The following is a 25,749-nucleotide window of genomic DNA, read 5'->3' on the forward strand; positions in this document are numbered from 1 at the left end:
GGTGCCAGGCGCGTGGGGTCGTGGTGACTCGGGTGAGCTGCAGAGCATGCAGGACCAACGGCCCGGGGCTGGGCGGAGGCCAGTGGCTGTGCTGCCAGGAAGGCCACAAGCAGTCTTGTGAGGGGAAATGGCTGGCCCCAGGGCCCCGGGCTGTCACACGCCTCTGGCAGAGATAGACTGGTGGTTCTTGAAGATAAAAGAGGGTCTGCTGGAAGGCCCCCTGGGTTTTCCTGTTGAAGAATTGAGTGAATGGCCCGGCTTCCACCCGACAGGCTGAGGCCCCGGCTGTGGTTGGAGGGGCTCTCGTGCTTTGCGTGAAAATGTTTCCTGGGCAGAAAGAAACTCAAATACAGGCTCCTTGGGCCAAACCAGGCACCCTCCATGCTCAGGGAACCTGCAGGCTTTGGTGTCTGGCCTCCCTCTGGCCTCCCTCCCGGCCTCCTGGGGCCTGCAGACGGGACTCCACAGCGCAAACCCTTGGGGCTGTGGACTTGGGGACAGCTGGGTAACAGTGACGATCGCACGGGGGCTCCTGCAGTGAGGGCCCTGTGCATGCCCTCCTTGGAGGCTCTGAGGCCTCTCCCCCCAGGCAGGCCACCCCTTCCTTCCTTCACACCTCCCTTCAGCTGTTGCTCTCGAGGGACTTCAGGTCCTGACTGGAGGCAGGCAGTACCCAGGGCCCCACAGGTAGTGACACACTGAGGAAAGTGGGGAGCGAGCATGGACCGTCATAAGCAGGTGGTGGGGCCCTTCTGGGCCCTGGGCCTGGCTGGGTCAGTGGGGAGGCATGAAAGTTTTGATTTCACTCTTGTTGTAACAAGAACCCATCACTGGGTTTGAGCTGGGACTCCCAGGACAGATTCAGGTTTTAAAAGACCCCCCTGGCTGTGGGCTGGGGGGTGGGTGAGCCTGGAGTCTGGAGCTGGTCACTTACTGAGATGGGGCAGAGTGGGCCACGGGTTGCTCTCAGAAGGGAAGTTGCATGGCACACTCCACTGGGCCTGTCTGTCCCGGGAGGGCCCGTGACCTTGGGACTCGGGCGCGGCCCTGACCTCCGTCGCTCAGTGAGTGTTTGCTGGCACTACTGCCCATGGGCTCTGGTCCACGTGTTGGGGCTCATCAGGGAGATAAAACCCTGTGCTCTTGGAGTTAACCTTCTAGGTTTCTAGGAGGAGAAAGAAATGACCAACTAGCACAATGCGCACGTGAAACTTGGGAAGGGCTGGAAGGGGCAGAGGAAAGAACTCGGAGCGGGGGTGGGGGGGTGGGGGAGGTGCGCCGTCGTTCTGGGCAGGGCCACGGGGCAGGCTGCAGGGAAGGACTGGGAGTGCACGTCCAGAGGCCGGGAGAGAGGTCTCTGTCAGGGGACAGCCAGGCCGGAGGCTCTGACGATGGAAGGACGGGAGGTCAGGGTGCGGACCCATGTACAAATTTCGGATAAAATGTGAGGCCCTTTCGGGCAGCGGGCGAGCTGAGCCCTCATCGGCGATCTCGCGACAGGGCCACCTCGCTGCCAGGCTGGCTGAGAAGGCTGCAGCGGGCGAGCTGGGATGGGAGGCCTGGAGGATGTGACTGAGGCCCTGCAGACACGGCCAGCCCCAGGAAAGTGGGCAGAGCTGGGGCAGGTCCGCTGCTAGACTGGGACGAGGTGCAGAGAAAGATGGGAGTCCATTCAGAGTTTGGACCTGAGCTGTGGGAAGGATGGGGCGCTCTTGCTGGGATGGGGAGGACGCAGGGGACGGGCTGCTTCTGGAGGGACCAACGGTGCTTTCCTTGTTGCGGCCACTGCAGCAGATCCCCGCAGGCACTTACTTGCCTTCTCACCGACTGGAGGCAGGAGCCTGACAGGAGCCTCGCAGGACCTCAGGCACGGGTGGGCGGTCCTCCGTCTTCGCAGCCAGCAGCGTAGCCTCCTGCCTCTATGTCACCCGCCTGGCTTCTCCTTGCCGGGGTTCCCCTGCCTCCCTCCTGCGAGGACCTTGTGGTGACACTGGGCCCGCCCAAGAAGCCAGGGTCTCCTCATCGTGTCAGGATCCCGGGCTAAGCACATCTGCCCGGGCGCCACTCGCAGGCTCCAGGGATCAGACCAGCAGCCTCGCAGCCACGTTCAGCCTGCCATCTGGACGGTCAGCTGCGGGTGTGCTGAGTGTGAGACGTGTGGCCGCCCTCCCAGGCCAACATGTGGAGTAAGGGCCACATTCAGGGATGGGGTGGGCGTGGAAGCCACGAAGAGGTGCTGCTGGGTCACAGGCTGGACTGGGGGACGGGGGGACGGTGTGGCATCGGAGCCAGACTAGGAGTAAGACCCGGAGTCCGAGGGGTGGGCAGGCCGGAGAGGGGCAGCCTGGGCACCGACCACTGGTCTGCAGAGTGGAGGCAGGGAGGCCGCCCGAGGCTGGCACCTGCACGGTGCCCTCCTCGCTGGCCTCCCTGTGCGTGGCTGGCCCCTCACCTGGCAGGGAGAGGAAAGACTGCAGTGGACCAGGGCCCGCTGTGGGGGCCCTGGGGACAGCAGGAGGCCGGAAGTGACCAGCCACTGACCAGTGACCAGTGCCAGGGTCTCTCCAGGTCCTTTCAGACAGCACTTCACCAACTACTCACCCCACTCTACGTGAGGGGGGCTCTCACCCTGTCTGATGGAGAGAGTGGGTGCGAGGGGGGTCTCAAGGGCTGCCCAGCTGTGCAGACAGTGAGGGGTGGGCTGGACCCCCCCCAGGGCTCTGTGTGCCCAGCCGCTCCCGTCTCACCACTCAGCGCCGCCTTCTGTGTGAGCGCCCGTGTGCTCGTGTGTGTGTTGTGCGCGGTGTGCGTGCCCGTGTGTGGGCACAGACTGCACACGGGTGTGCTTGGGCACAGGCCCCTGTGTTTGCCTGTGTTTGATGTGGGGAGCGGGGCCTCTCAGCTCTGCCGGCTTCCGCACCATGGCCGCCCCCGCTGCTGCTCCGACCCTGCTGGCAACCCATCCTGCGTGTGTGTGGATTCTCCTGGATGTCTGCCCTCAGCCTCCTGCTCCTCTGACCTGGGAAGAGCCAGACTGCTGGGACAGAGAAACAGGAGGCAGGTGAAGTGAGCCAAAGCTGTTTATGGGGCGGGACAGTGGGTGGGAAGTCAAGGGGGCTACAGTCAGGACAACTGACTCTGGGGGGAGAGCCTCCTCTCTGGTGGGCTGGGCTCTGCGTGGAAAGAGGAGAGCCAGGGCGGGCGGGGTGCGAGCAGAGACGGGGCTGGAAGGGCCCCGTGCACAGGACGGAGTGCAGGCTGGGCCCTCTCTCCTCTGGCAGCTTCCCTATCCGCGGTGCCGGCGTCTGCTCTCTGGGGCAGCTTCGCCCGTGGCAAGAGCCCAGTGTCAGGAAGGGGCTGGTGGGTACAGGCTGCAGGAGAGGGGGCACCGAGAGCAGGGTCCCTGGAGCACACGGCACAGCTGGGGCCTTGCTTCTCTTGGAGGACAGGGTGCAAGCTCCCGTGTCTGGTCCCCTCCTGCCAGCTGAGTCAGGGCCCCCCATCCCAGGCGAGTGGGTGTGGGGTGCCTGTTCTTCTCTAGGGGGGCTGCGGGTGGAAGGAGGGGTGCAGCCCTACAGCTGAGAGGGTCCGGGTGGCCCACCAACGGCCCAAGTGTTCCTCCCTCTCCCTCAGGATCCCCGGGCGGACGGCAGTGTCCCCTCAGCCCTGGACGCAGGGCGCTGGCTGGTGGGCGAGGGAGCTGCCCACCCGGCCGGGCGGGGTCCTCGCCCCACCTTAATGGAGGGGATGCGGCCGCTGTAGACCAGAGTCACGAGGAGCCGGGCCGGGAAGGTTAGCCACAGTCGGTTGGTGTCCTCCAGGCCAGAACAGCCACTGCCACGCTCGCCGTGGCTCTGGGAGGTCCAGGAGGCCAGACCTGGGGAGGAGCAGGTGCCGGTGAGAAGGTTGGTCCTGCGCCCGCCCCAGCACACGGCAGGCAGCTGACAGCCAGGGCCTATGCTAGGGGTGCCCTGCCGTCCCCGACCAGCATCTGAGAACTGCCTTCTCCCTGCCGGGCTGCGCGGGGCGCAGGGAAGACGCGGACGCACGGGGGCGGCCCAGCCGGCTGTGCAGCGGCAGCCTCCCTGGCCAGGGTGAAAGCAAGAGCTGACGGTGCCCGCCAGGCAGAGAGAAGAGGGCGCGGCATCACGGACGCCCGGTATCGGGAGAGCCTGGCTGGGGAGAATGACAGGAGCCCCGGGCGCCTGCAGCTGGGTGCTCAGCGTTCCGCGGGGGAGAGGCCAGAGCTGAGCAGGGCCCAGGATCTGCTGGTGGCTTTGTCCTAAGAGTGGTGAGGAGCCATCCACGGGCTTTAAGCAAGGGCACGTCGGGACCAACCTGTGTAAGGGGAAGTCATTCCTGATGGAGACTGGAGCGGGCGCAGGGCAAGGCAGGGTGGGAGGGACGTGTGGGCGTCCAGGCCCAGAGCGCACGCCGCGATCCGGCGGGAAGGCCTGTGGGCAGGTGGGAGGTGCTGCGTCCTGGGACCTGTCACATGTCATAGAGTTTTCCAGGTATTCATTCTGTGCGTGGTTTTTGCGGGTCCACCTTGTGTTTGACCACAGCTGCTGGAGGTGGGGTCCGTGGGTGATGCCAGCTGGGGACCACTGGCCACAGGGCACGGGGGGTAAGCATGCAAGTGATGTGTGCATCAGAAAACTTTTTACAGCAGTCTGTTGACTCTCATAAGAAAACACCGGCACGTCTTGGTTTCTGTTTCACTTTTCTAGTATTAATCCCCACTGTGCTCTACGAAGGTACTGGTCCACGATTAACTGGGAGAATTAAAGAGGCCACAGTCCTGCGGCACGGAGAACTTGAAGGAGCCTGTTCTAGACGCTTGGGATGCAGTGGCGAGGGGCCCGGGGCCCGTCCGACGGCGAGACCCAGGGACAGCCCCCCACGGACGTGCTCCGTCCAGGTAACGGCCAGGTGCACGGGTCCCCCATGACCCAGGCCTGGGGGGCAGGGCGTCCTCTCAGACACACAGGGGAGCTCGTGTGAATGAGAAGCGCGAGTCCGCTGGCTGAGAAGGCGGAAAGACTTTGGACGGGAGACGCGGCGTCGAGAAGAACTGTAGGTGGGAGGAGTCATGCCCCGTTCTCGCCTCTCGAGAGGGACAGGGCAGGTCGGCGGGCAGTCCCTCGGGCACAGTCCCGGAACCCCTGGGGCAGGGCCTGGAATTTCTTCTTAGGGCACAAGGAAGCCGTGAGGAGCGTTTCAGATGAGGGAGCAGTGACACGACCAGATCGCGTTTGACTCCAGCACCCGGGCCCCCGGGCTGTCACTCTGACGTTGTGTTTGGATTACGAGTGAGGGTTTTCTGCTTATTTGCGTCTTGAAGTTTTGATTGGATGCTGCGCGTTGTGCACAGACACAGCGAGCCTGGGGCAGCATGTGCACATGCGTCTTCCACTCGCCTCGGTCGGGCTGGGTGGCAGGAGAGGTGGCTCCTGACTGCGCCTTTGGGTGGGGTCGGGCTTTGGGCTCGAAGCTTCGTGCAAGGCTGGAGACGGCTTGCTGCCACCCCGCTCTGCTCCCAGCCGCTGCTCGCCCAGCCACGGTCCCGGGTGGGGCGGTCAGTGGGTGGGGGGGATTTTCTGGGGCTCATCTGTATCACCCGCCTCGTGCCAGCCCTGCAGACACGAGATCCTGGCTGACTCCCTCACACCCCCTCCTGTCACGGACAGCCACGCCTCTGTCCTTCTGCGGTTGGGGTGGGGACAAAGCGGCCAAGTGCCTCTTCTCCCCTGAGAATTGAGGTCAGTGCGACATCTCCAAGCCCTCAGCTCTTCAGCTACAGTTTATTTGCCGGTGTCGTTTTCTTGCCGCCTGAGTGACTGTCTTGCTACTGACTGCATCCTAAGTGGAGACGGAGCCCTGATGGGGTTTAAAGATCACCCTGGCCACGGAGTGAGGGAGGCAACACTGGCTGGGAGACCTGCAGGGAGGGGAGAAATGGCGCAGGGCCCATGGAGAGAAGCGGGAAGATTCAGGAGTCGGGGGGGCTGCCAGCTGCGAGGGTGACAGAGGGGCGAGGTGTCCTGGCTTGTCCATGGGCCTGGGCAGAGGTGGCCATCTCATGAGGTGGGGCGTGTGGGCTGAGGAGCGGCCAGGCCAGAGGGACGTTTAACCATGATGACAACCGTAGAGGGAGTGCTTGTTCTGCGGGGGACAGTGGTGGGCTGACCCTAGACTGGAGAGGGAGAGGGTGGCCTGTGGATGCAGGACGGGGGAAAGGCCACAGGACTGCCCAAGGCAGCAAAGTCACCACTGCAGGGACAGCTGGCCCAGTGGAAGCAGAGGCTGCAATCCAGCTGGGGCTGAGGCCACGGAGGACTGGCTGTGGGGCGGGGGCGAGGCTGCCCTAAGCAGGGAGCAGTTCTGGACCCCTCCACCTGTCTGGAGGAGGGGTCCAGGCAGGGAAGCCCCAGCTGCCTTCCTGAGCACGCCTCTGGGCTCAGACCTGGGGCGGGTGGTGTGGCTCTGGCCTTCTGTGGAGGGCTTCCTTCCCTCACTCCTGGAGGCCCTGGGGACTGGCCTGGCCGCCTACAGCTTCTGCCACCCACTGTCTCCAGAGTGTGTGGCCCTGGCAGGTGGATATAACTCTAGCCCCTGCAAAAGGTGGGAGAGTCTTGGGCCAAGGCTTGGGAGGCGGCCCGTCCAGACCCTCCCGGACCTGAGACCAGGAAGAGCTGGCTCTGTGCCTGGGGCGGCCGGTCTGCAGGGTGTGGAGGACGGCAGGCCGGGAGTTGGGTCAGTGTGGACTTGGCTCTCAGGGAGCCCTTGAGGGGGTGGTCCTCCCTCGGACAGACTGTGGGCCTGGTCAAGAGGCCACTTCAGCGACCGTGGAACGGACGGGCCTGAGGCGCATGAGCCCTGGCAGGCGGCCCAGCACAGATGGCGCCCGGATTGGGAGGGGCTGTGCTGTGAACACGGGTTGTGGACAGATGGTCCTGGCCCCAGATGGGCAGCCAGGAACGGGGCTGGAGCTTCAGGAGAAGATCTGCTGGGGCCCAGGCGGGCCGGGGTGCAGAGGGGCAGCCACACTCTGGGGGATCCTGCAAGGCTGGAGGGACTGTTGCTCAGCGGGTGGCCGTGCTGCCAAGCCCGTCGGGGGAGGCACTGGGGCTGGTGCTGCTGTCTGGGCATCTCTGCTGTTGGAGGGCTGCCCGTGGCGACGGTCAGGGCTGCACGCAAGATCCCTGACCCCAGTGGAACCGGAGGCTTCCTGCCCATCCCCCACAGCCCGCCCCACTTTGCTGACTCTGGTCCCCACTGGGCATCTCCCTCTGCCTGGCTCCTTTGGTGGCCTGGGGCCTGGACCCCACCCTCCAGCTCAGGCTGCGCTGTGTGTCCTGCTCCCTGCCCAACCCAGTGTGTCCACCACAGTCCCACTGGTGCTGCGCTGGGCAGGGAGAGGCACTGGTCTGGGTCCTGCCCTCTAGCGGGGCGGCAAGGTGTCCTGGCAGGATGCCTCAGAGGGGAGGGTGAGCCCTGGGCCCCCACGAGAGCCCCTTCTCGGGCAGGTGCCTGTCCCTCTGCCCTCTGGGTGGCTTGCAGTCAAGGTCGCTGTCGAACCCAGCCCTCACTCCCAGGTGCATCCGGCTTCCAGGGTGCTGCCTGTGCTCCTGGGTGGGTGGAGACCTTGGGGGCTGGGGAGGCTCGCATGCCCCTGGAGAGCAGCTTTCTGGGGTGACTGCCCTCATGCCTAGCCCAAGGGAGGCCCCAGGCTCTGTGCCCGGTGACAGGCACACCTTGTGGGGAATGGCTGCTTCTTGGGGCCTGGGGGGCATGGCACCACCTCCCTCCCTTCCTGGGCCAGCCCGGTGTGTGCACAGGGGGACAGGTCGGTAGGGTAGCTGTTGAGACACCTAGAGGCCCCAGGGCGGGGAAGCATGCACTCCAGAGAAGGACCGGCTGGGCTCGGCCACAGCCCCACCCTGCTGCCCCTCTGCCTCCAGCCCTGTCTGTGGGGCTGACTCACCGCCAGTGTCCAGGCTCCAGCCGGCATTGAGCAGAGTCCGGGAGGCCTCATGCCCGACCACACAGGTGTAGGCTGGCCTCCCGGTGGCCCTGGGTGGCCGGGACGCGCAGGCCGCTCCAGGTGCTGAACACGGCATTCCCGCTGGGCTGGGCTGTGGGGCGCCCGGTGGCAAACCAAGAAGGGCCACTTCACACTGGCCCTCCAGCCAGGCAAGGAAGATGTCCATGGGCGGGAATCCAGACACCTCGCACAGGAGCCAGGAGCCTGCCTTGGCAGAGGTGGGCGGGTCAGCTGTGGTCAGGATGCGGACAGTGAGGTTTCTGGGGGCCAAGGAGAAGCTGCAGGGAGAAGCCCGGTCGTGCTCAGGTGGCACTGGGAGCACTGGGAGAAGTCGGTGGCTGGAGGACAGTCATGGAAGGAGGTGGCCAGAGCAGCTGCTGGGCTGGTTGAGGTGTGGGGTGCCTGGGGCCCGAGGCCACCCTGTCTCCTGACCTGGGAGCTGGCCTCACCAGGTTCTCTCTGTGCTGCCAAAATCACTGGGGCCTGCAGGCCAGGGCTGCTCAAGGTGCAGGTGACGGAGGCCCCTCTGCCCAAGAGGCCCCGGGCAGGGCCACGTGGCTGCTCTGGCTCCGGGAACCTTCAGCTTGCTTGGCGTGTGCCTCCTTTGGGAGCCTGCTGTGAGGCTCCCTGGCCCCCTCCAAGGACAAGTGGTCTCCTGCAGGTTGTCCCCCAGCGCCAGGCAGGTGAAGGTGGCCTTGACCTGGAGCCAGAGGCCCTGCAGGGGAGGGTGCAGCAGGCAGAGGCTGGGCGGGTGGGTGTGGTTCTGACACTCCGCAGGGGTAGGGTAAGATCAGAGAGGGTGCATGGGAGTCCCTGCCGGTGGGGGGAGGGGGTGGTCCTGGGGCTGGCCAGCACCTCCTGGGTGTTTCTGGTCACTGCCCAACCCCAGGCCTGCCCTCTCCCCAGCTTCCAGAAGTGTGGTCCCAGGTGACCTCCCATCACTGGGCAGGGGTCTCACAGCCCAGGCCCTCTCTAGTGTCCCCTGCAAGTCCTTCACCCTTCTCCCCAGCTCGGTCCCCCAAGTGACTGACCTCTGAGGACAGCCTCTTTTGGGCTTCCCAGCATCCAGGCTTCTGGCTGGCGGGGCGGGGGCTGGGGGGCTGGGGGGCTGGTGGGGCTGGTGGCCGGCACTGTTGGGGAGGGGGTGACTAAGGGTGTCCTCTTGGCTCCTTAGAAGGTGGGAGCTATGGCCCCCCGGCTCCCTGGCCCCCAGCCCCAGGGGTGGCAGCTTGGCTTCTGGTAGTCACTGCTCCCTGAGTGTGCCTCCTGGCTCTGGTGGGACCCTGACTGCTCACTGCTCACGAGTGTCTGTGCTAAGGGCCCAAGGACCTTCCTCTTCTTTTAGGGCGAGAATGGACAGTATGTTATCAGGCCATAAATTTGTGACAGACCGCCTGTCAGCCAGCTTTTTCTGTAAAGTGCCAGAGAGTAAATATTTCAGGCTTTAGAACTACGCAGGGTTTCTGACCCGTCCTCCTCCTCCTTGTCCACTCCTCTGAAACTGCAAAGGCCGGGCCCAGGCTCTAGAGAGCAGGCTTCGGCTGCGTCTGGCCTGCGGGCAGTGTGACAGCTGGGCCACGTCTGGGTTGGGGGGCCCTCCTGGGGTGGGGTGGGTTGTGCAGGCCTGTTCTGAGGGCTTGGCTCATGGGCTCAGCCCACCTTGGGCGTGCCCTAAGAAGGGTCCTTTTCCACTGGAGGGCAGTCCAGCCCCAGAGCCGGAGGGCCCAATCTGTCTTCCTGGAGCTCCACCTGCTCCCTCCCAAAACTGCTGGGTGGCCAACTGGCTGCAGATGTCACAGTCAGCTCTGACTGCCGGCACTCCGGGGAAGGGGTGCGTTTGGCACACACCCTGCTGCAGGCGACCTTCTCCTCTGGAGAGCTGGCGTCTCTTGACTCGCCCATGCTTTGTGTGCCTGAGCAGACCTCCCCGAGCCCAGGGCTGGAGTGTCCGGATGAGCACAGTGGGAGCAGATTCTGGCTGGGGGGTGAGCATCCTGGCCAATAAGCCCACAGAGACACCCCAGCAGGCCACGGCTTCTTTGAGCTTCAGTGCCCAGAAGGCCAGCGAGGGAGCTGCTACTCTCCGTCTGACTGCTCCCCTCTGCCAGCTGCTTCAGCCTCCAAGGCTCAGAGTGAGGGCACGCTGCCCAGGGCGGCGACAGGGTGAAGTGTGACCCTGGGCCCCAGGTAGAGGGGCAGGAAGGCAGCTCACTCCGGGGGGTCCTGCCGTGGCCAGCTCCTGGGTCTGGCCGCCATGGCTCCCCGGCCCTTTGGGTGGCACGCTCTATTTCCGTGAGGGTTGTCGGGCTCAGCGCCGCATCCCTAGCTGCCTGTGCAATGTGTCCCCACATGAGTTCCCTCACAAGCTCACGACTCAGCTGATCCACTGGGCCAGGTGGGTCCGGTGCTGGCCACGGGCCTCCCTCTCCAGTGTTCTCCTCGCGGTTTGACTGGCAGGTCACCCGTTCAGAGAGGCTGAGGGCCGCACAGGGCATGAGGCGGCATCTGCCAGTGCCCAGCCTCCTGGGCACAGTAGGCCCCCCTCGGGGCAGTGCCCCACTTTCCTGAAGACTCTTTGGAGAAGTCACAGAGGGCTACCTGAAGGAGGCAGCTGAGGGGCCGGCAGGCAGATGAGGGTGTGCTCGGATGGGGGTCGCTAACCTAGATTCCTCATCGTGGTGCGGGCCTCTGGGCAGTCCTCTGATGGGGCCGACTTGAGGGCCAATACAGCGGTCATGGTCTGCTTAGGTGCTGAGATCAGAGGGGCAGTGAGCAGTTGAGGGTCACAATGTGTTGTCCCCTGGGTGGGAGCGTTAGAGCAGGCAGACAGCTAGATGTGAGCAGAGAAGGGGGACGCAGACCAAACGGCAGGAACTGGGCAGAAAGGAGGGGCACGGGCCAAATGCAGGGAACCACACATCACGTGAGCAGCAGGGGTCCCTGGGCAGAGAAGGAAAAGCAGGAGCCTTTGGGCTGATAAGGGATCATGCTTTCTGGGGTGACAAGTGGCCTGGAGAAGAACAAAGAAAGGTGAGGAAAGGCAGGAATCTCCAGTGTCGGAATGTGACCTTTTGCTCACTATGCCCTCATTTCAATAAAATCAGCCTTGGGGATCAGAAGTAGCCATCAAGCCCAGACGCTGTGACACTTCTGATCCAGACTAAGTGAGGACAAAAATCCCTCCTCCCTTTGGGAAGGGGGAGTTGGGATGATAATCAGGGAATACGACTCCAAGCCCTGCCCTCCCCAGTGAATATTCCACCCATTCATTTTTACACCCCGTGTAGCTAAGTTGCCAAAGAAACTCAGGGCAGCCGCTCCCCTGAGCCTGCCCGCTCTCGCCTTGAGAATGTACCATCCCCCCTTTAATAAATCCTCACTTTACTTTTTTAACCCCTGTGTCTTGTCTCTGAGCTCTTTCTGGGATGAGACAAGGACCTAGAACAACGGTTGCATTTACGGACAACAAGAGAGGCTGCAGGTAAATGGGAAGAGAGGGAATCTGGGTAGGGGCGTGGCTTGGCCCCAACCCTGCCACCCAGCCCAGGAGGAGCCCGACTCACTTCGGGGGGGGGGTAACTCGCACGTCAACATTCCCCTTGGAGTGCTGGACTTTGCAAATCAGCTCTGACCCCTGGAGGACGCTCTGGGAGGGCAGGAGCACCTGGGAGGTGGCCACATACTTGCCCTCCCGCAGGACGGACAGGAAGGTCTTGATGCTCTGGCTGCTGACCGCGATGCCGTTCGGGTAGCTCCAGGAGAAGGTGATGGAGCCAGGCAGGAAGTCCCAGGCCAGGCAGCCCAAGGCCACTGGGCTCTCGTCGGACACGGGGCTCTCACAGGAGGCGAGGGGGAAGAGTGTTGGGGCAGATGAGCTCTCTGAGGACCCGAGAGGGAACAGAAGAGGAAGAGGGAGTGAGAGATGTCTTTGCACGCCCCGCCTTCCCTCCGAGGCCATGCAGCGGATGCCGGCACTCTCAGCCCCGCCAGCCCAGCCCTCCCGCCCCTGGCTCAGCCACACTGGAGTCGGGCCCTGGGTGTCTGGGCTTGGAGGAAAGGTCCGTGTGAGGTCCATCAGCGAGACTGATGCGGACTCAGCTCGGCCTGTCCTCAGCATGACCAGGTCACTGAGGTCAGCCCAGTGTCAGCCAGGACGGTGTAGCCTGGCCAGCTCAGCCCAGCTAGACCCACCTGGTTCAGCCACGGTTAACCATCCCGAAGCAGCTCATCATATTGTTTAAGTCAGGCTGACTCAGCCAGCCCATTTCTACTGGATCCATCTCATTCACCATGGTTAACTCAGCCCAGCTCAGCTCAGTTCAGCTCAACCCAGCTCAGCCCAGCTCAGCCCAGCTCAGCCCAGCTCAGCTCAGCTCAGCTCAGCCCTGCTCAGCCTGGATCAGCCCTACTCAGCTCGGCTCAGGTTGGCTCAGCTCAGCTCAGCCCAGCTCAGCTCAGCCCAGCTCAGCTCAGCTCAGCTCAGCCCTGCTCAGCCTGGATCAGCCCTACTCAGCTCGGCTCAGGTTGGCTCAGCTCAGCTCAGCCCAGCCCAGCTCAGCTCAACCCAGCCCAGCTCAGCTCAGCTCAGCTCAGCCCAGCTCAGCTCAACCCAGCTCAGCCCAGCCCAGCTCAGCCCAGCTCAGCTCAGCTCAGCTGAGCCCAGCTGAGCCCTGCTCAGCCTGGCTAAGCCCGGCTCAGCTCAGCTCAGCTCAGCCCGGCTCAGCTCAGCCCAGCTCAGCTCAGTTCAGCTCAACCCAGTTCAGCCCAGCTCAACCCAGCCCAGCTCAGCTCAGCCCAGCTCAGCTCAGCTCAGCTCAGCTCAACCCAGTTCAGCCCAGCTCAGCCCAGCTCAGCTCAACCCACCTCAGCCCAGCTCAGCTCAGCCCAGCCCAGCCCAGCCCAGCTCAGTCCATTCAGCCTGGCTCAGCCCGGCTCAGCCTGGCTTAGCCCAGTTTAGCCCAGCTGGGCTCAGCCCAACTCAGCTCATTGCAGCCCAGCTCAGCTCAACTCAGTTCAGCCCAGCTCAACCCAGCTCAGCTCAGCCCTGCTCAGACCAGTTCAGCCCAGCCTGGCTCAGCCCAGCTCAGCCCAGCTCAGCTCAGCCCAGCTCAGCTCAGCTCAGCTCAGCCTGGATCAGCCCTACTCAGCTCGGCTCAGGTTGGCTCAGCTCAGCTCAGCCCAGCCCAGCTTAGCCCAGCTCAGCCCAGCCCAGCCCAGCTCAGCCCAGCTCAGCCTGGATCAGCCCTACTCAGCACGGCTCAGGTTGGCTCAGCCTGGCTTAACCCAGCCCGGCTCAGGAAGCCCAGTTCAATCCAGTTTAGTTCATCTCAGCTCTGGCTCGGCCCGGTTCTTTCCTGAAAGCCCATGGTACCGGCCAGAAAGGGTGGGACCTCCAGACCCGCCTGGCTCAGCTAAGGCCATCTCATCCAGGAGTCCTGCACAGCTGGGCTCGGTGCAGGGTCAGTTCCTTCCTGGTGGCCCTTCCTCCTTCTCCTCCTCGGAGTCCCCCTCACTCCGGGTACCCCAGCTCCTCCGTCCCTGCCCAGGCCCAGCGGCCACGGCTCCTGAGCGGCACCAGTCGCTACCCCCCTTCAGCTGTCTGAATGAAATGCTGCCCGGAGGCTTTCAGCTCCTTAGCACGTCTTGTTCAGGAGCTGCACTGGCCACTGTCAGAAGGAAAGGTCCCTCCCTGGAACTGGCAGCATTGCTTCTTCGCGGAGAGGAGAGCCCTGGGGATCGTCTCCCGGGTGCCTTCGCCTTCCTGTGCGCTTACCCTTGGCGCGAATTCCTCCCTCCTGAGTCTAAAGTGAGTCCCGACTTGACTAAGTTCCCTCTAGGAAAATCCCTCACTAGAAATGACCAGGAAACGCATTGTACCTGAGGTTGCCACTCACAATTCTGCTCTTTATCATAAACTCTGCAGAAAGCAGAGGCCACCTTCACACACACAGCAAAGACCTTAAACCCAAAGCTGCGTTTAAACTGCGTGCATTTAAGCGAGGACGTGGTAAGGGGTGCCTTGGGTCTGTGGAAGCAGTGGGAGCCACGCCGGCAGTAGTTAGGGGGCTGTGGAGCAGCCCCCGCCACGCTGTCCTTGGCCTGTTCTTTAGGGAAAGTCAGACGTGGCCCAGCCGGACAGCGGCCCCTCGAGGGATTCACACAACAAGTCTCTGTCTCACCGAGCGGGCGTTGAAGACCGCCCTCCCCCGAGTGGAGCAGAAACGCTGCCTACGCGCTGTCCCGAGCAGGAAATCTGGCAGTGGGGCTGCCTCTCTTACCGTCTCGGTGCCTGGCCCCTGGGGAGCTCCGTGGGGTCCCTGGCATGGAAGGGTTCCTCCAGATCCATTAAGAAGACTGATTCACGGACAGCCGAGGGGCCCGGCGGCACACACTGCACCTGCCGCTCCCAGCTCCGGGTGGTCCCAGGAGACCCCGGCTGTGGCGAGGCCGGGGCCCCCGCTCCGGGGCCCTCCACCGGAGCACCTTCAACTCAGACGCTGGGTCGACCTTCCAGAACAGACCGTCCTTCTAAGGTGTCCTGCCCTTCTGATTCAGAACCTCACTGGGCATCCTCTCAATGCACCAGCTCACACGTCTGACCGAAACAGCTCATGACGGACACACACATTTCCCCTAAAACCCGTCCTCAGGTGGGCACCTGAAAAGCGGTCTTGACAAACACTGAGACGAAGGCAACTGTAGCTGAACAGCAGAGTGTTTCTTCATCACGAAGAGAAAATCGACCAACTAAAATCTCTGAACACAGTCCTTGTGAAAACAGCGCTTTGGGGACCCTGGAGGACGGTTTGCGATGAACTACCTTGAAGGATTAACGCTTTAAAAATTATACGAATGCATTGCTAAACTGCACCTCGCTATGCAGTTTCTTAAAGGTCTTACTTGGAAAATGAGTATAAATGAGCAGTTGATAAGCTAAGTCTGAAAGTTAAGCTCAAGTAGTTAAACAGGAACGAGATGCTGGCAGCCCCCAGAAGCTAGGAAGGCAGCATTGACCAGACCCTCCATCACGGCCCCAGAAGACAGCAGCGTAGCTGACGTCTTGACTTTCCTTCCAGCCTCCAGACCGGGAGACAATAAATTCATGACGTTTAAGTCTGGTCTGTGGTTCTGTCATGACTGCCAGCCATTCTGGGACACTCGTATAGGTGTGGCCCCGAACAGTCAACCCCATAGCCTGTGTGGGAGCCCCCATCCCTGCCCGAGGTGTCTTGCACTTTGTGGGACCCCTTGTCGAATGTCCCCAGCCTGCCAGGTTGGGCCTGCAAGGGGGTCCGTTTAATGGGAACAAAGCCAGGGTCTGGACACCCCCTGGGAGCCCAAAGCCAGGGAATGGGTTCCATTTGGGACCCACGTCCAGTTACAAATCTCTCTTGGGCAGGCACCTCTTCAGGGCCAGGCTGGTGCTCAGGCCCCAGACACCCCAGGAGAGTCAGTCCTGGGGTCTCCCAGCCACTCTCCAGCCCCCTGAAATTGCCACCCCCAGGAGCCCGGCTCACAAGAGCAGCCCTCACCGGGGCCCCTCCTCTGGGCCTCAGGCTCTGCCTTCTCTCCTCTCCTCCCACCTGTGTCCACCCTGACCCTTGCTGCCACAGCCGGACTTCTCCACAGCCCGAGCGAGGCCCCCCAGGTGTCCTTGCTTCACCTGGCGCAGATCTGTTCTCAGAGGGAGCACTGATCGCCAGAGGGTGGCCCGGCTCCCCCACCTCCTGCCACCATCCTGGGCCTGGCACTGCCTCCCCTTTCCCCAGCCTCCCCACCATGCATTCTCCAGGCTGTTTCACTAGAATCTTCTGAACCTGCTTCTATACCTTAGTCACTATCCGCCCCCCCGGGATTCTGCAGGGTGCACTGCGGCTGCACCCATGCCCAGTGCACCTCCTGAGTCCCACTGGCACACACAGTGCACGCCCCAAAGGTTGGACAGAACTCCCTGTGGCTGGGCTTGCTGCAGATGGTGACCGAGTGACAACGCATTGCGCGGTGCTTGTGGGAGGGCCCCGCCGATGGCACGCAGGAGCCCAGAGGCCTGAGCCCGGCTCCCAGCTCAGGCGTGCTGGGAGCCCAGGCAGGGGATCCTCTCCAGCAGGGCTGTGCCCGGCCCAGCACAGCCCTCGCAGGCTCTTGCCCTTGCCCACGAGCCCTTTGGAATTAGGGCCAACTCTCAGGATGTGTGACACACCGAAGTGAGGTGTGGGGAAGAAAAGCCTTCAGGAGGAAGCAGTTTCACAAGATAAAATAGACGTCTTTATTTCAAGGCCACAAGAGCGACATCACAAAGCAGGGCCGGGCTGGGCCTACGGCTGCGGGCACCCGGCTTGGCTGCGGCGTTTGGCCATGTTGGGAGAAGCCAGTTTCTTAGCGCTTGAAGCTGGAGAGGGACACAGGGAAGGTCTGAGTACATGCGGATGGGCCACGCAGGCAGGGGACCCCAGGCCCCCGGGCGGCACCCGTCTTGTCCGTCTCTGGTCTCCCACATCCTTGCTTGGGGGGTCACTTCACCTGCAGGTGACAGGGATGGCGTGAGTGGTGGGGGGTGCCAGGGGTCATGGGGCCCCCGCCCGCCGGCCAGGCTGGCCTACCTTGAACAGGGTGACGGTGGTGCTGTAGAAGAGGCTCAGGAGGAAGAGGACGATGAAGGTGGAGGCCATGGTGTTCAGGTTCTCGAAGCCTTCCTCATCCGCGCTCACCTCCCCCTCTGCGGGAGACATGGCGCGGAGTGGTCAGTGTGGCCGCACCCCAGCAAAGCCCACCCTAGCTGCCCGTCACCCGAGCCTGCCCTCGGGCCCTTGGCTGTGCTGCCCCCCCCGGCAGGGCTGGGGGTGGCGGCAGCAGAAACAAGCAGGAGGAAGGTGTGTGTGCGGTGGGGCCAGGAGCTCCCGGGCTTGGTCAGGAAGGGTCTCTGCCAGCCACGGAGGCGAGAGCCCCAGCGGAATGGCCCCCCGCACCCCAGACTCTCCTGGAGGATGTAGGGGCACAACCAGGGCCACTGGGGGCTGAGAGGCAGGGAGTGGGTCCTCTTGTCCCCTACAGCTTGGTGGGGCCTCTGGCCTCTGAGGACCAGCCCTGGGGCAGGCGGACACCTGTGCGCGAGGGCCCTCGCTTTCTCTCTCTCCATCTTGGAGCCACAGCACGTGTGAGAGGCCGGGAGGGGCCCTGGCTGGCCTGTTGGCCCCACCAGGACCCATGGCTCTGGGACCAAGGAATCAGACAGACACCTAATGTCCCAGAGAGAGTGATGTTGGGATGAACAGGCTGAGGATGTCCAGTAGGGTCTGCAGACCACACACTGATGGGTCCTTGGGGACATCTGGAGCTCTGGCTCCTGGAGGGCCTAGGAGGCAGCCGGTGGGGGGGGGGGTGGTGCCCTTGTCGGAAGAGGAGACCCCGCTGGCCCCTGCTCCCCTCCTGCCCACCGGGCTCTGTGCCCCTCACTCCCTGCTCCGGGGACCTCAGGGCCCGACATTTCCAGGGGCAGACCTCGTTCACACGGGAGTGTCCTGCTCCAAGGAGGTGCCTCCAGAGACAGCCTCCCTGCCTCCCAGGCGGATGCCGGGTTCTGCCTGCTCTGTCAGAACATGCCCTGACTGCGTCTGTTCACAGGTGGGGCTAGGGGTGGGGGGAGCTGCCACCTTCAAGTAGAGCCTGGGCTGGGAGGGGCACCCCTCCTGGACACGGGCTGCGGCGTTCCTGAGCAGCTGCAGCTGGCCAGGCCCAGGGTGACCCTCTGAGTTCTTCGCCCTGGGCCTGGGGATGGTGGCTACGGCAGGGGTCCCAGCTGGGCCGGCTCACGGACACAGCTCCAAGCGGAGACAGGCCAGGCAGAGCTTGGGCATGAAGCCCCACAGCCAGCGTGGTGCAGAGGGACACCGCCAGCGGGCGGGAGCACCCGCCAGAAGGCACTAGGTGACTGTGGGAGAGCAAGCGCTGGCATCAGCGTCCCTGTGTGTCCCTGTGCATGTGCCCGTGTGCTCACGTGTGTGGATGAGCACACGTACGGCTGCGTGTGCACGCGTCACTGTGTCGGTGTGCCCACGTCTTGTCCGGGCACGTGCACGTGTGTGCATGTACGTGCGTGTGTGTCTGCGTGAGTGCCTGGGACTGTGTGTACCCGTGTGAGTGCGCATGTCCGTGTGTCTCTGGGTGTGTGCGTGTCCCTGCACGTGTGCAGGTGTGTGTGTGTGTGTGTGTGGCACACTGGTGTGCCTGTGTTGCCATGGAAGCCGCCAGAGGAGCAGCGAGTGTGGGCTTGGCCTGCTGTGGGCATCTGGCAAGAGGTGCAGGGGCTCCCAGAGGTGGGTCGGAGTTGCGGGTGAGAGGCAGAGGGGGGAAGGTGGTGGAGGGCGGTCTGCGGGGTGGGGGCAGCACAGCCATGGCCCCAGCAGGGAGAGCATCGCTCACTCACAACCAGCATCTTTTGAATGGTCTTTTTTTATTTCTAATTTTTATAAAATGCAACATCCCAATCATTGACACGGTTAGTCTGCCCGCGTGCACACACACAGTGATGGCCACCCAGGGCCTCTGGCCCGGGCCCGAGTGGGCGGCCAGGCGGTCAGTAGCAGGTGCTGGCTGTGTCGGACATGACCAGGGACACGTTGTACAGGGTGGGTTTACCGGTGGACTTGTCCACGGTCCTCTCGGTCACCAAGTGGGGCAGGGCCTCATGGCCCACGACGCAGGTGTAGGTCGCCCCGGCACTCCAGTCCTTCTCGCTCACCGTCAGGACGCTGTGGACAAAGTAGTAGCCCGGGCTGTTGGGCTCGGGCACTGGGGCACTGGTCACGTAGTTGTCGGGGGACAGGGGCTCCTGCTCCCCCTTCTTCAGCCACTGCACAAACACGTCCGGAGGGGAGAAGCCCTTCACCAGGCAGGTGATGGAGGCTGACTCCCGCAGGCTCAGCTGCTCCCGGGCCGGCGGCAGCACGTAGACGGAAGGCATGTGCTTGTGCACTTCTGCGGGAGGACAGACGGCGGTGAGCTGGGGCGGGCCGCGGGCCGTCCCGGACGACACGGGGCACAGCGGCCTGCAGGCCCAGGCAGCCTGGGGAGAGTCCCGGGGCGGGGGGAGGGGCAGTGCAGGGCCTACCTGTGGGCTTGAAGATGCTCCGCTTCAGGGGTGAGGGCAGATCCAGGTGGGTCACCGTGCACGTGAACCTGTCTCCTGACTCCCAGTCCTCCACGCAGACTGACGCCACACACGTGGCGCTGAAGGTGCCGTTGGGGAGGATCCTGGAGTCAGTGATCTGGGAATCCACAGCCTTTTCACCCTGGCGGGTCCAGGAAATGCTCAGGCTGTCGTAGGTGACCAGGCCTGTGACCAGGCAGGTGAGCTTGGCTGACTTGTTGAGGAAGATGTCGGAGAAGGAGGGGGGAATGGCGAAGGCCTCGATGCCGGGGGACGGACCTGGAGATAGGAGACAGTCGGTTAGCATGAAATCAGGCCAAGGTACAGTGCGGCCCAAAGAGCAGGGGCTGACTTTGCCGAGTCCCTCATGACCTCCGGGCCCTGCTGCGGGAGGACACTGGGCATGTCTGAAAACACTCCCCGAGCTGCCCTCCACAGCCCCCTCCCTGCCCTTGGCCGCTCTGGGAAGCCAAGGCTCAGGGAGCTGCTGGTCAGGTCTGGGGTGATGTCTGCAGACTGCGTGTGTGGGCCCCCCCTGCCCCGGGGCTGTGCTCGGGCCAGACCACTCACTGGGGTTGCACTGGGAAGACACGTTCTTCTCGATGACCATCCCTCTGTGCTCCACCTGGCAGGTGTACACAGTCTGGCTGAACCAGTCGCTCTCGGTGATGGTCAGCATGCTGTTGACACTGAAGGTCCCTGGATTGGACATTGAGGCTTCCACATCTTCCGTAATGAAGCCAGACACCAGCCGCTTGCCCTCACGAAACCAGGACACGGAGATCTCCCTGGGGCTGAAGTCTGTGGCCTGACAGATGAGCCTGGACGTGCGTTTGGAAGTGCCAGAGAAGCCGTCTCGGGGGGGCATGAAGAGTGTCACGTTGGGGGGCAGATCTAACACCACTGCAGGGAAAGACAGAGCGTCAGCTGGGCCTGGCTTACTCCCAACCCTGCCACCCAGCCCGGGAGGAGCCCGGCTCACCTGGGGGGGTCACACGCACGTCCGAGTTCCCCTTGGAGTGCTGGACTTTGCAAATCAGCTCTGACCCCTGGAGGACGCTCTGGGAGGGCAGGAGCACCTGGGAGGTGGCCACATACTTGCCCTCCCGCAGGACGGACGGGAAGGTCTTGATGCTCTGGCTGCTGACCGCGATGCCGTCTGGGTAGCTCCAGGAGAAGGTGATGGAGTCAGGCAGGAAGTCCCGGGCCAGGCAGCCCAAGGCCACTGGGCTCTCGTCGGACACGGGGCTCTCACAGGAGGCGAGGGGGAAGAGTGTTGGGGCAGATGAGCTCTCTGAGGACCCGAGAGGGAACAGAAGAGGAAGAGGGAGTGAGAGATGTCTTTGCACGCCCCGCCTTCCCTCCGAGGCCATGCAGCGGATGCCGGCACTCTCAGCCCCGCCAGCCCAGCCCTCCCGCCCCTGGCTCAGCCACACTGGAGTCGGGCCCTGGGCGTCTGGGCTTGGAGGAAAGGTCCGTGTGAGGTCCATCAGCGAGACTGATGCGGACTCAGCTCGGCCTGTCCTCAGCATGACCAGGTCACTGAGGTCAGCCCAGTGTCAGCCAGGACGGTGTAGCCTGGCCAGCTCAGCCCAGCTAGACCCACCTGGTTCAGCCACGGTTAACCATCCCGAAGCAGCTCATCATATTGTTTAAGTCAGGCTGACTCAGCCAGCCCATTTCTACTGATCCATCTCATTCACCATGGTTAACTCAGCCCAGCTCAGAACAGCTCAGCTCAGCTCAGCTCAACCCAGTTCAACCAGCTCAGCTCAGACCAGCTTAACCAGGTCAGGCCAGCTCAGCTCAGCTTAGCCCAGTTCAACCCAGCTCAGCCCAGCTCAACCCAGCCCAGCTCAGCCCAGCTCAGCCTAGCTCAGCTCAACCTGGCTCATTCCAGTTCAGTTCAGCCCAGCTCAGCCTGGCTCAGCCCAGCTCAGCTCAACCCAGCTCGGCCCAGCTCAGCCCAGCTCAGCCCAGCTCAGCTCAACCTGGCTCATTCCAGTTCAGTTCAGCCCAGCTCAGCCTGGCTCAGCCCAGCTCAGCTCAACCCAGCTCGGCCCAGCTCAGCCCAGCTCGGCCCAGCTCATCCCAGCTCAGCCCAGCTCAGGCTCAACCTGGCTCAGTTCACCCCAGCTCACTCCAGTTCAGTTCAGCCCGGCTCAGCCCAACTCAGCTCAGCCTGGCTCAGCCCGGCTCAGCCTGGCTTAGCCCAGTTTAGCCCAGCCGGGCTCATCCCAACTCAGCTCAGTCCAGCCCAGCCCAGCTCGGCTCATTGCAGCCCAGCCCAGCTCAGCTCAGTTCAGCTCAATCAAGTTCAACCCAGCTCAGCTCAGCCTTGCTCAGCCTCAGTCCAGCCCAGCCCAGCTCAGCCCAGCTCAGCCCAGCTCCGTCAGCCCAGCCCAGCTCAGCTCAGCCCAGCTCAGCTCAACCCAGTTCAGCTCAGCTCAGCCCAGCTCAGCTCAACACAGTTCAGCTCAGCTCAGCCCAACTTAGCCAGCTCAGCTAAGTTCTGCTCAGCTCTGCTCAGCCCAGCTCAGCCCAGCTCAGCCCAGCTCAGTCAAGCTCAGTTCAACCCAGCTCAACTCAGCTTAGCTCAAGCCAGTTCAGCCCAGCTCAACCCAGTTCAGCCCAACTCAGCCCAGCTCAGCTCAGCTCAGCTCAACCCAGCATGGCTTAGCCCAGCTCAGCCCAGCTCAGCTCAACACAGTTCAGCCCAGCTCAGCCCAGCTCAGCTCAGCTCAGCTCAGCCCAGCTCAGCTCAACCCAGCTCAGACCAGCACGGCTCAGCCCTGCTCAGCCCAGCCCAGTTCAGCTCAGCTCAGCTCAGCCCAGCTCAGCTCAGCTCAACCCAGCATGGCTTAGCCCAACTCAGCCCAGCTCAGCTCAACACAGTTCAGCCCAGCTCAGCCCAGCTCAGCTCGGCTCAGCTCAGCTCAGCTCAACCCAGCTGAGACCAGCACGGCTCAGCCCTGCTCAGCCCAGCCCAGTTCATCTCAGCTCAGCTCAGCCCAGCTCAGCTCAGCTCAGCCCAGCTCAGCCCAGCTCAGCTCAACACAGTTCAGCCCAGCTCAGCTCAGCCCAGCTCAGCCCGGCTCAGCCCAGTTCAGCCCAGCCCAGCTCAGCCTGGATCAGCTGGCTCAGCCCGGTCAGCCTGGCTCAGCCCTGCTCAGCCCAGCCCAGTCAGCCAGCTCAGCCCAGGCCAGCTCAGCCCCGCTCAGCTCAGCTCAGTGGCCAGCTGAGCCCCTGCTAAGCCTGGCAAGCCCGGCTCATCTCAGCTCAGCTCAAGCCAGCTCATCTCAGCTCAGCTCAACCCCAGCTCAGCCCAGCTCAGCCCAGCTCACCCGCCAAGCTCAGCTCAGCCCAGCTCAGCTCATCAGCTCAACCCAGTTCAGACCAGCTCAACCCAGCCCAGCTCAGCTCAGCCCAGCCTCAGCCCAGCTAGCTCAGTTCAGCTCAACCCAGTTCAGCCCAGCTCAACCCAGCCCAGCTCAGCTCAGCCCAGCTCAGCCCAGCTCAGCTCAGCTGAGCCTAGTTCAGCCCAGCCCAGCTCAGCCCAGCTCAACTCAGCTCAGCTGAGCCCAGCTGAGCACTGCTCAGCCTGGCTAAGCCCGGCTCAGCTCAGCTCAGCTCAGCTCAACCCAGTTCAGCCCAGCTCAGCCCAGCTCAGCTCAGCCCAGCTTATCCCAGCTCAGCCCAGCCCAGCCCAGCCCAGCCCAGCCCAGCTCAGCCCTGCTCAGCTCAGCTCAGCCCAGCTCAGCTCAGCCCAGCTCAGTCCATTCAGCCTGGCTCAGCCCAACTCAGCTCAGCCTGGCTCAGCCCGGCTCAGCCTGGCTTAGCCCAGTTTAGCCCAGCCGGGCTCAGCCCAACTCAGCTCAGTCCAGCCCAGCCCAGCTCAGCTCAGCTCAGCCCAGCTCAGTCCATTCAGCCTGGCTCAGCCCAACTCAGCTCAGCCCAGCTCAGCCCAGCTCAGCTCAGCTCAGCCCAGCTCAGCTCAGCTCAGCTCAACCCAGTTCAGCCCAGCTCAGCCCAGCTCAGCTCAACCCAGCTCAGCCCAGCTCAGCTCAGCCCAGCTCAGCTCAGCTCAGCCCAGCTCAGCTCAACCCAGCCCAGCTCAGCCCAGCCCAGCCCAGCCCAGCCCAGCCCAGCTCAGCTCAGCTCAGCCCAGTTCAGCCCAGCCCAGTTCAGCCCAGCTCAGCCCAGCTCAGCTCAGCTCAGCTCAGCCCAGTTCAGCCCAGCTCAGCTCAACCCAGCTCAGCCCAGCTCAGCTCAGCCCAGCTCAGCTCAGCTCAGCTCAGCTCAACCCAGCTCAGCCCAGCTTAGCCCAGCTCAGCTCAGCCCAGCTCAGCTCAACCCAGCCCAGCTCAGCTCAGCTCAGCTCAGCCCAGCTCAGCTCAACCCAGCTCAGCCCAGCCCAGCTCAGCCCAGCTCAGCTCAGCTCAGCTGAGCCCAGCTGAGCCCTGCTCAGCCTGGCTAAGCCCGGCTCAGCTCAGCTCAGCTCAGCCCAGCTCAGCTCAGCCCAGCTCAGCTCAGTTCAGCTCAACCCAGTTCAGCCCAGCTCAACCCAGCCCAGCTCAGCTCAGCCCAGCTCAGCTCAGCTCAGCTCAGCTCAACCCAGTTCAGCCCAGCTCAGCCCAGCTCAGCTCAACCCACCTCAGCCCAGCTCAGCTCAACTCAGTTCAGCCCAGCTCAACCCAGCTCAGCTCAGCCCTGCTCAGACCAGTTCAGCCCAGCCTGGCTCAGCCCAGCTCAGCCCAGCTCAGCTCAGCCCAGCTCAGCTCAGCTCAGCTCAGCCTGGATCAGCCCTACTCAGCTCGGCTCAGGTTGGCTCAGCTCAGCTCAGCCCAGCCCAGCTTAGCCCAGCTCAGCCCAGCCCAGCCCAGCTCAGCCCAGCTCAGCCTGGATCAGCCCTACTCAGCACGGCTCAGGTTGGCTCAGCCTGGCTTAACCCAGCCCGGCTCAGGAAGCCCAGTTCAATCCAGTTTAGTTCATCTCAGCTCTGGCTCGGCCCGGTTCTTTCCTGAAAGCCCATGGTACCGGCCAGAAAGGGTGGGACCTCCAGACCCGCCTGGCTCAGCTAAGGCCATCTCATCCAGGAGTCCTGCACAGCTGGGCTCGGTGCAGGGTCAGTTCCTTCCTGGTGGCCCTTCCTCCTTCTCCTCCTCGGAGTCCCCCTCACTCCGGGTACCCCAGCTCCTCCGTCCCTGCCCAGGCCCAGCGGCCACGGCTCCTGAGCGGCACCAGTCGCTACCCCCCTTCAGCTGTCTGAATGAAATGCTGCCCGGAGGCTTTCAGCTCCTTAGCACGTCTTGTTCAGGAGCTGCACTGGCCACTGTCAGAAGGAAAGGTCCCTCCCTGGAACTGGCAGCATTGCTTCTTCGCGGAGAGGAGAGCCCTGGGGATCGTCTCCCGGGTGCCTTCGCCTTCCTGTGCGCTTACCCTTGGCGCGAATTCCTCCCTCCTGAGTCTAAAGTGAGTCCCGACTTGACTAAGTTCCCTCTAGGAAAATCCCTCACTAGAAATGACCAGGAAACGCATTGTACCTGAGGTTGCCACTCACAATTCTGCTCTTTATCATAAACTCTGCAGAAAGCAGAGGCCACCTTCACACACACAGCAAAGACCTTAAACCCAAAGCTGCGTTTAAACTGCGTGCATTTAAGCGAGGACGTGGTAAGGGGTGCCTTGGGTCTGTGGAAGCAGCGGGAGCCACGCCGGCAGTAGTTAGGGGGCTGTGGAGCAGCCCCCGCCACGCTGTCCTTGGCCTGTTCTTTAGGGAAAGTCAGACGTGGCCCAGCCGGACAGCGGCCCCTCGAGGGATTCACACAACAAGTCTCTGTCTCACCGAGCGGGCGTTGAAGACCGCCCTCCCCCGAGTGGAGCAGAAACGCTGCCTACGCGCTGTCCCGAGCAGGAAATCTGGCAGTGGGGCTGCCTCTCTTACCGTCTCGGTGCCTGGCCCCTGGGGAGCTCCGTGGGGTCCCTGGCATGGAAGGGTTCCTCCAGATCCATTAAGAAGACTGATTCACGGACAGCCGAGGGGCCCGGCGGCACACACCGCACCTGCCGCTCCCAGCTCCGGGTGGTCCCAGGAGACCCCGGCTGTGGCGAGGCCGGGGCCCCCGCTCCGGGGCCCTCCACCGGAGCACCTTCAACTCAGACGCTGGGTCGACCTTCCAGAACAGACCGTCCTTCTAAGGTGTCCTGCCCTTCTGATTCAGAACCTCACTGGGCATCCTCTCAATGCACCAGCTCACACGTCTGACCGAAACAGCTCATGACGGACACACACATTTCCCCTAAAACCCGTCCTCAGGTGGGCACCTGAAAAGCGGTCTTGACAAACACTGAGACGAAGGCAACTGTAGCTGAACAGCAGAGTGTTTCTTCATCACGAAGAGAAAATCGACCAACTAAAATCTCTGAACACAGTCCTTGTGAAAACAGCGCTTTGGGGACCCTGGAGGACGGTTTGCGATGAACTACCTTGAAGGATTAACGCTTTAAAAATTATACGAATGCATTGCTAAACTGCACCTCGCTATGCAGTTTCTTA

At 63.1% G+C, this 25,749-nt stretch overlaps 2 long non-coding RNA genes and 5 gene segments (V, D, J or C); 1 reads left to right on the forward strand and 6 right to left on the reverse strand.

Annotated features, from left to right (window-relative positions):
• The window catches only part of LOC102517513, a 255,227-nt gene that overhangs the window by 141,334 nt on the left and 88,144 nt on the right, over positions 1 to 25,749 (reverse strand).
• LOC116664456 overlaps positions 1 to 25,749 on the reverse strand; it is a 220,355-nt gene that overhangs the window by 112,575 nt on the left and 82,031 nt on the right.
• LOC102508908 overlaps positions 1 to 25,749 on the reverse strand; it is a 226,113-nt gene that overhangs the window by 31,170 nt on the left and 169,194 nt on the right. The window contains 1 exon segment of the C gene segment in view: positions 7,805 to 7,816. Within this exon segment, the coding sequence occupies positions 7,805 to 7,816 (12 nt within the window).
• Positions 36 to 2,294, reverse strand: LOC116664465. Its single transcript, XR_004320986.1, has 3 exons — positions 1,813 to 2,294; positions 935 to 1,165; positions 36 to 327 (listed from the first exon to the last, which is right to left on the reverse strand). It is a non-coding gene; the product is annotated as an uncharacterized LOC116664465 (long non-coding RNA).
• LOC116664464 lies at positions 3,739 to 5,330 on the forward strand. Its single transcript, XR_004320985.1, has 2 exons — positions 3,739 to 4,291; positions 4,758 to 5,330. It is a non-coding gene; the product is annotated as an uncharacterized LOC116664464 (long non-coding RNA).
• On the reverse strand, positions 10,777 to 15,036 carry LOC116664459. The segment is given in 3 exon segments: positions 10,777 to 10,798; positions 11,611 to 11,926; positions 14,326 to 15,036. Coding segments are annotated over 3 exon segments (369 nt in total).
• LOC102504046 overlaps positions 18,478 to 25,749 on the reverse strand; it is a 148,906-nt gene continuing 141,634 nt past the window's right edge. Inside the window, 4 exon segments of the C gene segment in view lie at positions 18,478 to 19,021; positions 19,155 to 19,472; positions 19,764 to 20,096; positions 20,176 to 20,487. Of these exon segments, the coding sequence occupies positions 18,621 to 19,021; positions 19,155 to 19,472; positions 19,764 to 20,096; positions 20,176 to 20,487 (1,364 nt within the window).

This window comes from Camelus ferus, chromosome 6 (genome assembly GCF_009834535.1).
Source record: "Camelus ferus isolate YT-003-E chromosome 6, BCGSAC_Cfer_1.0, whole genome shotgun sequence".
Classification (NCBI taxonomy): domain Eukaryota; kingdom Metazoa; phylum Chordata; class Mammalia; order Artiodactyla; family Camelidae; genus Camelus; species Camelus ferus.